The 12,715-nt window shown below is 41.1% G+C and overlaps 1 protein-coding gene across 1 annotated transcript in view; it reads right to left on the reverse strand.

The window, feature by feature from the left end:
• The window catches only part of hpse2 (heparanase 2), a gene marked incomplete at both ends in the record, with an annotated part of 47,115 nt that overhangs the window by 14,720 nt on the left and 19,680 nt on the right, over window positions 1–12,715 (reverse strand). The window contains 3 exon segments of the mRNA XM_079169258.1: window positions 1,159–1,206; window positions 4,163–4,334; window positions 5,307–5,480. Coding sequence (XP_079025384.1) covers window positions 1,159–1,206; window positions 4,163–4,334; window positions 5,307–5,480 — 394 coding nt within the window.

The following is a 12,715-nucleotide window of genomic DNA, read 5'->3' on the forward strand; positions in this document are numbered from 1 at the left end:
TTTGCCTGCTAACTGTGTACACATACTCATAAAACGAACTGGCTATCTTCACAATCTTAGTGATTATGATTGGCAACAGAATGACTGGTTATTAAATAAAGAGTCAGAGAAAGAGAATGACTACACTGATCATGTCGGATAAGCAGTAACTGAGACAAGATGCTGCAAATGTCAAACTACAGTGTTGTGGAAAATAACCATCACATAATACAAACCACCTATCAATGTTTCATGATCTGGAGGTACACAAACCTTTCACTACATAACCAACATGTTTCATCAACACAACCTCCATCAGAACACGTCTGACCGTTAGCCACAGACTGACTCAATCTCTAACAAATCCATATGACTCTCTTTATAATTAATGCGGCGTTTCCATCCTACCACGCTTGATTCAAAACAACTCGAGCCAGCCGCAGTGGAGTAAAACCTGTGTCCTAGACGTGTTAATGAGTGGTCTCCACTTTTACGCGTTTGGCTTCTTTTGTAGAGGTCAGAGTTGCTGTCACGCATGCTGGTTAGACTGGAATCTGGATCTCGAGTGTAAAGCGGGCTAATTGACAGAGGGAATGAGCCAGAGCATATGGTTTGATTTTAACAGTGTGGGTGGTGTTTTTCTAAGCCTTACTGACAGCCCTGCCTCCTTCCGTTTCTTCTAATTTCTCCTGATTAGACCTGACCTTCACCTTAATGACCACTCACTCAGACACACAGGGTTTGTCTGAGCTTACAGTGGTGTGGTTATTTAGTGCAGGTTTGTCATATGCGTGAAAAGAGATACTGATAAAACATGGGGAAAAAGATCAAACCATTGATATGTCTGTATGCATTCCTACAGGATGTGCAATAGACAGATGGCAGGTGTTAATAATTTAACACAAACACTCTCAGGCTCTTTTTCCTGTTGTTCCCTTTACAGGATGAACACAGTTCTCCTCATTAAGCATCAGTCTCTCTCAGTAGACGTGTTAATAATAGCTCTTACTGGCCACTGCACACACGCAATGTGGTGACAATGGTACAAAAACACAACATGGCCTGTGTGCTTATGGTTAGTTAAGTGAGTAGTCAACTGTTTTAGAGGACTGCAGATTGATTCTGCATTTTTTTTACAGACAAAATATTAAAATAGAAAAAAAAGGGTAAAATACCTACTGTTGCCACGTAACTGCATCCACAACAGAGCCAGCATTCTTCATGAACCTGAAAGTCAGAAAGACAGAGTTAGAGTTAGAGTGTGGCGCCTTTTCTTCCAACATTTCATGTTTTACAAACTGGGCCTTATTTTCACACTAATGGCCAATAATGTTACGATAACATTTTAACCATCAACTTAACTGCCAATACCTGGGGATGTGAGGACATGGAACTATTGCAGGAATTTTTAAGGCAGACAGACAGAGTGCAATGCAGGCTTGTTTTGAGAAAGAAAAATGAGTTTAAAGCCCGACTAGTTTTATAAAACAGTAAACATGACCACAGTTTTTTTTGGAGCTGTTTCTGCAGGCTGTAAAGTTTGCTTTCAGTTAGTTAAAAACACATTCCTGTACACAAACACAACATATACACAATCCCTCCTGCTGTATGCCTTCCTCTTCCTGAGCTTGTGCATTTCAGTGTGTGTTTTTCCGAGTCTACCTGACTCAAATCTCTCCATATTTGGGAGCAACAGCTTGTCAGACATGCCCAACTGTGTGTCTCTAAACTTTCACCGCTCTGGCTTGTTTAGTCTGTCCAGCTCTGATATTTGGACTGTTGAGCAGCTCAGTGTCTAATTCATCTTATTTCCTGAGAGCGGCAGAGTAGTTGGGCTGTCAAACACAAGAGCCACCCCCTCGTAACAGTGTCAAACACACAAGAATCACCCGCGTCGTTAAATGTGTCACGAGTGACCCGCGGATACTCCAGCTCTCTCCTCTTCATCCTCTCACTCCTTCTCCTCTTCTCGCCTCTCATCTTCTACATCTTCCCACTCCTCTGACTCCTCTTCTAATAAATCAGTCTGAACTGTACGGTACACATACACACATCAGTGCACACAAACACACTCCTTTTACTTCTGAGTAAATTTGAACTGTCAGTACTCGGTGAGATAAACAGCAGTTCCTAATGGTTTCAGTGATGTAAGTAGCTCAAGTACATAGAGGAGGGAGACCCATATCAAATTATTCTTTCTGCTCTGTCTTCCAACTACCCGTCAAAATGTGTGTGGTTGCAGAGAGGAGCTGGAGACAGATTCAGGCTGAGATATACTGAGACATTAAACTGTTCCTCCTGTGTGTGTGTGTGTGTGTGTGTATCTGCACACACTTGCATAGGCGCGCATCATTTCAGCACACATTAGTTTAAATTTATGGACTCTATTTTGGTTCAAAGGAATGCTGTTCCCTGTTTATTTAACAATGCCTGTTAAAGCCAGAGCTACATATTCCTCCTCCGCTCCGTCACTTCTAATTGTCTTGTTACCTGTGTAGAAATATATATCTTAAATCTCTGATGACAGACCAGTAGAGCATTGATTACAGCTTACTTTCAGCCACCCAGAACAGAAAGTTTACTCTTGATGGTTGCCAACTGTAACCTGTCTACTCGATAATCATGAAATGTATTGCATCATTTCATCTGTATTCATTCACCGATGCCTGAGAGAAATGTCCATTAGCTGTTGCTGCGGACACAATAGTAGCAATGTATGTGAAACTTTCATTTAGATACATTACACACTGAACATTTGAATAAGGTATTTCAACTTTAAATCAACTTGCTAATGCCTCCTATATATCATATATCATACATTATTGCACATTAACACTTTAATGTATTTGTAAGCAGACATTTTGTAAATATTTATTAACGTACAATAGCTGTCAACATTTACAGCATTGCCTCTGAGGACATTTTACTATGTTGTAACTAATCTTCTGTTTATCACCATCCTCCACGTATGGGGGCTCACAGGAGGAGTTGCTTACGACTACTTCACATTCTGCTTATAAATGCAAAATGTGGGAGTTAAAGTTAAGGTTTTCCACTTGTTAACCCAAGATTCTAAATTCATGTTTTATGTTCTTGGTAGTATTGAGGTATTTTCTCAATCAAGAAAAAGAGAACTGATGGTCAGGTCACGCTTTGTTTGGATCGTCCAACACTGACAGAGTTGTGTATATTCATCGATGTTTGATTTTCAATCTGATTGTTGTACAGGGCCACTGATGCATCCATTTTAGTTAAGTTTGTTTCCATTGCAACAGACAGAAAAGCACAGAAAAGCTTAACTTTTTTGGAAGTGATAAATATGTTTGAGAGATGCCGTCATCTCTTCGGTCAACAGAACTGGGAAAGCGTCTTTTTTTTCTCTAAAAGGAGTTTTAACAAACTAAGGCAGACTAACATCCAAAAGCAGCCTGCACACCTGATCAGCACCTATGTTAAACATGTGTTAGGCAATTTTATAACTTTGACATAAAAAAAAATAAAAGGCCATCTAATTAATTTATGATTTTTGTTGTCACGGTTTGTGTTTTGTTTGTCTTCTGTGTTTTACTTTCTATAAAACGTAGCCTGTGAACGCAATGTTTGTTGGCAGAAGACTTCACACTTCAAAGCATGAACAAGAAATACCCTCCTTACCATGTGGAAATAATATAGATTAGTGTCTTTTCAAGTTGTTTAAATATTGACCTGAATGGAATCAATAGCTGCCCAGAAGATAAGCAGTTAATCTGAAAACGTTAGTTTAAAAAAAGGTATACAAATGGTCTTTTTTGCGGTAAATTTATGACGTTACGATCTAACGAGGGGACAGGCTGCAGTTGCGAGAGAGCTGTTAAATAAGAGTCAGACCGAAACTGGTGATGCTTCTGGGTAAAACCAGCAGGTGGGACGTTGCGCCGTCACGTTATCAATCAGATGACACTTTATTTAGGTTGACATGGTCTAACTGGAGCCGAGACGCTGAAACCTGCAGAGTGGAAATCCATAAACACCGAACACTACTACAATGTGTGTGTACGGGTGTGCGTGTTAAACACAGTCAAGTTTGGCAAAAAGTCCCAAACTGCTGCAGCATACTTTCCACTACCTTACCCCATTGATTCCAGCAGGATAGCCTAACACAGACAGGAATCCCGCCCAGTCAGTGTTTTACTTGCTGACTCACCCGTCCAGCAGCAGGATGGCGTTCTTGCGGGGTCGTCCTGCATTGGGGCCGTAGAGGTGAGCCCGGTGGTAGTAGCGTACAGACTGCAGCAGGGTCCGCAGCTTGATGTAGTCCTGTGCCAACTGGGTGCTGTTTACCGCACGACCCACCATGCTGCGGTAGGCATTAGGCTCTGGAGAGAGGAGATGCAGTACACTGAGCCAGAGAGATAGAGTTTATACAAGCAACAGTGGGGAGGTGGAGAAGAATATTGTTGTTGTAGTAGTCTGATCACGCTCTTCTAGGGAGTATCCAACAGCCACTAGAAAAAGGGATAATTGGGCAATTCACAGTAATACAGACAGATGGACTCAGTGTCAGATTAATGGTCCAAGCACAGAGGGTGGCCTTGCAGAATCAGTAAAACATAGACAGCGAGGGAGATAGTTTCCCCACATGGAAGAAAAACCCACTGCTCTTTAACCGCTCTTCTTCGGAGCATTGTGATCATCTGCAACAAGTTGTGTTTGAGCTGCAAAATAAAACTTGTCTGTTTTGTGTGTGTGTGTGTGTGTGTGTGTGTGTGTGTAGCTGTATCTGTGCTATATTCCTGAACACAAACTCGCTCCGTGTCTTCACTGTCTGGGTGATTAATCCAAACTAATATTTTGCTGCGCTTCAAGTCCTCATTAAAATGTTCACATAGTTCAATGAAAGGATTTTCCATGCTACTTTTAGGCAAGAAAAGGTATTCAGAGCTTTATTGCAGATGAAATGAAAATATGAAGTTATGTGCAGCAGAGAAACACAGGGCTTTGTGTGCACTGCAGCTCCCCAGAAACACAGATGGTTAGGATGACATGAGGACTAGCAGTCCCTTTCATTCCTGAATGAACCCTCACCGTAACCCTTAAACTGCTGGACTCTCACTTAAAGCTCACTATCTATTTAATGTCTCTAATAAAAGCTGTCACTGCCAGTAAATGTTAAATGAACAAAATGTGCAACAGCTTTTTCATAGCACAGCTTTAGTGGGGAAGTGGACTAAAAATCCTTTATTAAAAGTGAAAGTCCTTTTTATGTCCAATTATGTTAATTGTGTAATAAAAGTGACATACAGTCTATCACGTTATCCAGGCAGCATGTGTTGCGTAGCTGTACTGACCGTTGCCCAGCTCCCAGGAGATGTTGTACTTCTTGCCAGCACCGTACTTGAGGAGGCTCAGCGTAGAGGAGGTGTTCCAGGAGTTGTCTGGGTTTCTGTGCAGCGCGTTGAGCCCCAGGATCAGGTGCAGACCAGCACAGTCGGCAAAATTGTACAGTTTGTCTAAAGACCTGGCTGGGAGAAACCCACAAAGCAGTTGTAACTTTGATTCTTTTTACGCACCTGGAAGTACCATAACCACCTATATTTTCAGCTATGTCTGGTTATTTTTGTTGTGTAAATTAAGCGTACATAAACAAATGCGTTAAACGTTTTTTTTTCACTTTTGAGTACAAACTAAAAGTTATGTTTTTATTGTGATATCTTAACATAAATAAAAGAAGAGTTTAGTCATCACGCAACATGTCTGGTTAAGACCTAATTAACAATATGGGTGGTATTGTGATATAAAGCACTCTTCAGGTTTTCAATGCTGAGAAAGAGTAAAAGAAAGTGCTAGGTCACCAAATAAAAACAATATATTGGAAAAACATTGGGTTTGTCCATTTAAACAAACAAGTTAGTTCTCATGTGACTCTCAAAAAAAGGGTGGCTTCTCCAAAATTCTTCAACCTCAGTAAATTGTAACGTATACACTTAAAAGAACATAACATTTCTCAGCAGTATCGTGTATGGACATTTTGCGTGTACTGTGAATGTACTTTTGAATAAACTGCGAGCTACCGCTGGGATTTATTTGGCAATCATTTGTCATGTGCCAGGTATTGAACTTTGTGTTTGTGCATATGTCATTCACATGACAGCAGAGTCTCGTCTTCCGCAACATTCAGTGAGAATGCAGAAAGACAGTTTTCCCATCATGGACTCCTGCTGTTCCTCTGCAGCTGACTACTCACTCAAGTTTATGTCTGCTGTCTCCATCAAAACATATTGTTCTCACCGCTCAGCAAAGGCCTCTACCACAGATGCTGGCATATGGTGAGAGTGCCAAAAGTGTATGTTTATATCTTAATGTGCGGCTGCAGGCTGCTCGATAGTATTGAAGTTGAATCTGTTTGGTCATTCCATTAACGTAACTATTACCCCGACATCTAACCCTTACTTCCTAGGTTCAACAGGAAACAGATGAAGACTTTGTGCTCGTCTGGTCCTGGCATTTGGCAACATTTGTCCTCAACGGTGGGTTTGGCACCAGCTGAGCTTGCCAACTGATTAGTCCGTCCAACGCGGAATGGAGACTAAAGCAGCGCAGACCAGGGTGCATGTGAGGTTATTCTTCTGGATACATGTCGAGCTGTTAAGGTCATGTAATAGGTGTGAGTTATTGCTGTATAATATTTAATAAATGGATGTGAGGGATACAAACGTCTGGCTTTAAGTCAGAGTCAGAATAAATTGGAACACTGAACAATGCTTATTAAGTCCCGCTTCAAGGCAAACCTGTTTTTTTATTCAGAATTTATTGCAGGTCTTTATATCCGGTAGACCAGTGGACATCTATAATCCACGGTGCAAATAAAGAGAACAGAGAATGCTCGTTGCACCTGGTATTCATTCGCTTTCCAGTAACGGCAGGACAAAGCCTGAAAACAAAAAAAAATGCGTGCGGTAACAATGGTTTTATTACACACAGCGCTCATCGGGAGTGCATGTCTACTAAGTAAACTGTTCTCCATCTCATTAATAACCACCAATAACGTTATTATCATAACGGCTATTATCATAACTCCTTCCCTCTGTGGTGAAATTAGAGTGGTGTCTGTTTGCAGGAGCAGAGTCGAGGGCAGCAGGACAGAGAAAGTAACGCCAGATGTGGCTGTCAGGATGAGTGATTCCAGGTCTTTCCTCACCTGAGATCTGAGCAGAAGGCAACCAGCCTCGCTCCAACTCACAGCTAGCAGCCCTGCACACACATCACAAAGGCATCATGAAATGCCCGAAGCTGCTACAAATTTAGTTTCTCTGCCGGCAGGTCTAAAGAGCAGCATGTACCAATAAATGAATGTCTTTGTGTTTATGTGTCAAGTTTGGTTCCTGGAGAATTTTTCTATTGATTCTTCTTAACCAGCAGCAGACAAACTCATAGCGAACTTTCTTCTGCCTTTGCCACTTAGAGATATGTTGAATGATGAGGTCAAAGGTAGCACTTGTAAGCTGAAAGTGCTTTAGAAGTTACATCATTTTAGTTATTTGGTAATATCAATGTAATTACCGGTTATGAATCACAATATGTAGTAGATGGAGCTGAAATGATTAGTCGATTAACAGACCAACAGAAAGCTAATCAGCAAACATTTTGATAATTATTAATTGAAGTCATTTTTGTATAAGAATTTGCTGCTTCTCTTTGTCATATCATAATTTAATTGAATATTTTTGTGATTTTGGGACATTTGGTTGTACAAAACAAGACATTTGAGGTTACTTTGGGCTTCCCCTTGTATTCAGAGGAGCTGGAACATACACTAGCTAAGCTACAGCTAGCCATGAGTTTGTCTATTGGGTAAACAGGACAAACAATAGAAACCTTCCCTGAGAACAGTTTATCCTGTTAATGGTGGTTAATCCTCAGTTAGCCAGTTTCTGTTTCGGTGGCACACAATAACAACAGCTACTAGCCCGAGGAGGAAGTGTAGTATTACTGGCCAGTGTAGCGGAGCTCTCGTTTATCGCCTGACAAGAGCAGGGCATCTTCTTCCAAAGAGAAAGGGATGCTGGGTAGATTCACCCTCCTGGTGTCAGGAAATCTGCAGAGCACTAAGGCCAAACATCAAAGAGCTCCTATGCAGACACTAGAAAGCCCTGAAGCTACAAATATGTGATCTCAGTCAGACGAAAAGTAATGACATTACCAAAACACAGTGAATCTGTGTGTATGCACATGCTCACATACCGTGTGTGTGTGTGTGTGTGTGTGTGTGTGTGTGTGTGTGTGTGTGTGTGAGCTGTTACTATCACATCTGTGGCTCGGTGGCAAATGGGGAATTTAGAGTTCAATACTGTAACAGCACTTACTGTTATTGGAAAAGAAGTCTTCCAAATGGGAACAATACAAACGATCGACTGCTTCACAAACACAGACATTGACAATCAATCAAACCAACAAGCCATTGCTTTTACTTCTGTTACAAATATCATGCCAGTAACAAATAGTGCTCATCCCGATGACATTGAATAATCTCTCTGAGGCAACATCATTATTCAGTTTGCTGTTATTTTAGGAATGACAGCTTCTCGTGTTGTAATATTTTACAAAATGAGTCTCACAATTCTCAATTACACACAACACAATGAAAGCCTGTCTTGAAAGGTTGGACTTTATTGTACTCACTTAGCTACAAACTTATCTTTTATCTCACAAACAGTCCAGTTAGAAACAAACCCAGAAAATAGCGGTTGCCTACATGTGTGTGTATGTGCCTGTGTGTGTGTGCGTGTGTGTATACGTGTGCTGGCGGGCCTTTGAGTGGAGCGGAAAGAGTGGGGTCTGGATATTGTCAAGCTGTCTATCTGATAGAAAAGCCAGTTCTGTGAAGCAGAGAGGCCGGCAGCATCAGTCAGTGCTATGCCTCATTTCTGCAGCTCTGCATATTCCCTCAAACACTGAGGTACACATAGGTCACACAGTACAGTGGGCCTGCATGCACTCACACAAACAGTGTTAGCTAGTTTACCACACACATGCACCAGACACCCATCTGAAGTTTTCAGTGAAATAACACATTTTTCTGTAGCTGCACCTTTAGTGTCGGCTCACAAGATATATTTTTACAAGAATTCTCTACAAGAATCAATTCAATAATTAAATAAGGAACTGCATCACGCTGTTACTTATTATGAGACAGACCTGCTTTGAGGACATTTGAAAACTATTAAGATTGAAAAACAGCCTCACTTGACTGAATTATGAAAAGAAGGTTGAGAGAGGTAGACACATTTTGAAATTGTTACAGACAGTAAACCACAAAAGTAGACCATATATCCTTCATGTGTAATGCCGTATTGTGATTCAACTGCCAAACTGCATCATTCTAACATGTCATACATTCACATTTCGTCTCACAGTGTCGCCAGAAAAATGGAGGCCGGCCGAAAGTTTGAAAATTGCAAAGTTGAAGCAACACCTTATTGTTTTACCTCACTGTAAAGTGAGTTCTCAATGGCTTCTCCTTGATCTACTGTCACATGGAGGCTCATTTGTAAAGAAAGTGCATAAATGCTCAAACTAAAATGTAAGAGTCTAGTATTTTAAATAAAGGAATTTCTTAAATTAAAGACATTAATGTTTCAGTATTTTGACAATAGCCTACGGTTCTTTATTCCTGAGAGGGAATGAGTCGGGCTCAGTCATTTAAAACCTGCTCTTGACCAGGTTTAGGTGGAAGAACAAGTATCATTAATAATTCAACTGGCATCCATTCAAGCTTGCTTTGTGAAATATCCCTCTGTGTGCCCAGAGGAAAGTCAACGCAGCCCACAACTATGCAGATGGCACAGACAGCATATTCGTACGCTTCCTTCCTTTCAAAATTGAAATTGAGATGATCTGTGAAAAGGAATTATTATCTTGGACTTTAAAACCTCAGCTTAGAAAAGCTAATATATCACTTTATTCCTCGTAACTACATTCTTGGAAGAGAAAATAGGGAGCACAAAACTATGTTTTCTGTCTCTGGTTTCATTCAAGACACAAATATAATGACTTGCTGCCAGACACAGCTGTCTTCCACAGCAAATATCAATTTGGATGTTTAGTCCCATCAAAGTCAGTCTGGAACATACAAGCACACACACACACCCACACACACACACACACACGACCTGAGCTGAGTTCTGGCTTGCTTTAAAAGCCAAATCAAAACCGAATCCTCAAGAGGCATGTGCAGACAGGGGAGAAGGCTGTTTAGAGAAATTAATTCTGAGCCCTTTTTCCTGTTTATGGATACAATGTGTTTTTTCGTATCTGGAGATTCACATGTTGCACTCAAGCTTCCATAGCTCTTAAAATGTATCGCAAGTGTCCACACTGCTCATGATCTAAAAACATTAGCATTAATTCTGAGGCAAAAGAAACACATGCATGAAATTACACCATTCCTATATATATATATATATATATATATATATATATATATATATATATATATATATATGTATCTATATCATAGATACATATAGCATAGATGCTTGTAATTTCCTGTGTCAGCTATAACAACTCACATTATGTTGGCATGGCACACGCACAGACCTTAACTTTGCATTGTGACCTCAGTGGGGAAGGCGTGGTGTAAACGGACACTCTCAGAGTGTCTATCCATCAAATTGTTCTCAACATGCTGGGAACAATTGTTGATGACAGTATTTAAGGTTTTACCAGATGGTTTGAAGAGTAATTTTACATTCATACTTAACACACACCACGTGCACACGCATGCCGCAGACAAACAGCTTCACCAGTCATGAAAGATTTGGAAGTAAACTGCTAAAATATCCAGGAAAACCCAAGTGCAGCGCATTCATCATCAGCTCCTCCATCATGGCTTCAATTTCTTTTACTCCGCCAGCTACGTTTAGTAGTCTACTCTCTGCCTGCTGTTTCTCATTGGCCCAGTTCCCTCACTAACCAGATCTTCTGTGGCTGCAAAAAAAATACGCTGTGACTGTAGCAAGGTCATCTCAAGCTGACGTTTCCAAATTGTAATTTCTTAAAAAGATCGTCAAAAGTTTAAGCACAGCTATCGATACAGTTTGATCATTCATCCATATCGGTCAAAGCCAGACCAGTATATTCTGTTACGGTCGCTGTATCGAAAGCTATTAAATGCGGTGGTTTGCTATGTTCGCATGGTGTATCTGCAACTCTTCCCGACGTTAACTTGACACTGCATGTTAGGGTTGCGCAGAGGGAGAAATGTGGTTCCAATATATTGTGAGTCTGTGCTGCTCCACCAGCGTGTTGCACAGACGCCTCCATGTTTACACACACACATCTTCACATGGACTCTTCTTTCATACAGGATGGCTCCACTCCAGCGAAACCATTCAGGTCAAGCCACTTTTGTATTTTGGAAGAATGCAAGATATGTGGTGGGCACCTGTTTTCAATTCCGTTAGTAGAGGGGGACCGATGTGTGTTTGTGTGTGTGTGTGTGTGTGTGCACGTGCATGTGTGTGGAAACAAGAGTGTGAGAGAGAAAGATTACCTCAATCTGTGCATTTGCTGTGACTAGACTTGCGTGTGGCCCTCTTCTGTGTACCCAGTGTAAGGAGATGCAGAGAAAGTTGACAGAGCTGCTGAGTAAGATGAGTGGTATGTTAACATACATACATCCACTCTCTGCGTGTGTGGGTGTGTGTGTGTGTGTGTGCTTCAGCCTAGGCAACAGACTGCTGACAACAAATCAAAGACAGAGAAGTGGACAAAATAACTGTAACTGTAACAAATGTAACTCAAACCACTTGTCAGGGGAACAGGGTGTGAGGGAAATGCGTTTGGGGTGTGAGTGGTTTTCACATCTGTTTGGCAATGGTCGCTGTCTATCACTCCCTAATGAGAAAAGTACGCTTTTTAGAAACTAATGACCTCACCGTGTTTGGCTTGTAAAGAAACAAGGTGTGTGGAAGCCTTCGTTTCCCAGGAGAGAAGCAACCTAAAGTCTCTTCTCTTTGTTTGCGTTGTGCAGCTACCTACAAACCACAACCAAACACGTCCAAAGGAGAGGGAATTAACAGCTGTTGCAATGAGCGAAAACTGGTTATGAATCATCCCGTTGTCATAATCTGACAGGCTGTTTAGTAACTCATGAATTTAACTGAAGGTTCACCTTTGTGAAAATGTATTCAAAATGTAAACAAAGCCAAGAAGGACAGTACTTTATTAGCAGTGGCGTTGAAAAATAAGGACTGCATAATTGAGCCATTTTAGCTGAACAATCTTAAAGCTGCACTGTTCAATATTTCTTCAACACCTGTCTGTAATGTTAACTGGAGCACTCATAAGGACGAACCAAGCGGCAACCTCCGATGCTGAAAAAGTAGGGCAATTTCCTCAAATGGCCACTCGAGGCTGGCTCCAGAAGCGAGTCAATCCCCATAGACACCCATGGTAAAATGCCCAAGTTTGCAATAGAAATAAACATGTTTACAGTCCGGGACAAAAAATGATTTTGGTTCCTTTAGCTAATATCGTTGTTCATGACAACTGAACTGGGGGTGAATTTTTATGTAACTCACCCGTTCCGATTGTATTGAGGCTTAAAGTCACTTTTAGCCGCTTCGAGTGACAGGATGCTGTCTCAGGTCGCTAGCTGCTAGCTGTCTGCTCTGCATCACCACCGATCCACCTCTTCGCCCATTTTTAGAGTGAGGCTGTATCCTCAGAGCTTAATAGCATCGTTCAGCTCATTGTT

This window comes from Pholis gunnellus (genome assembly GCF_910591455.1).
Source record: "Pholis gunnellus genome assembly, chromosome: 11".
Taxonomy (NCBI): Eukaryota; Metazoa; Chordata; class Actinopteri; order Perciformes; family Pholidae; genus Pholis; species Pholis gunnellus.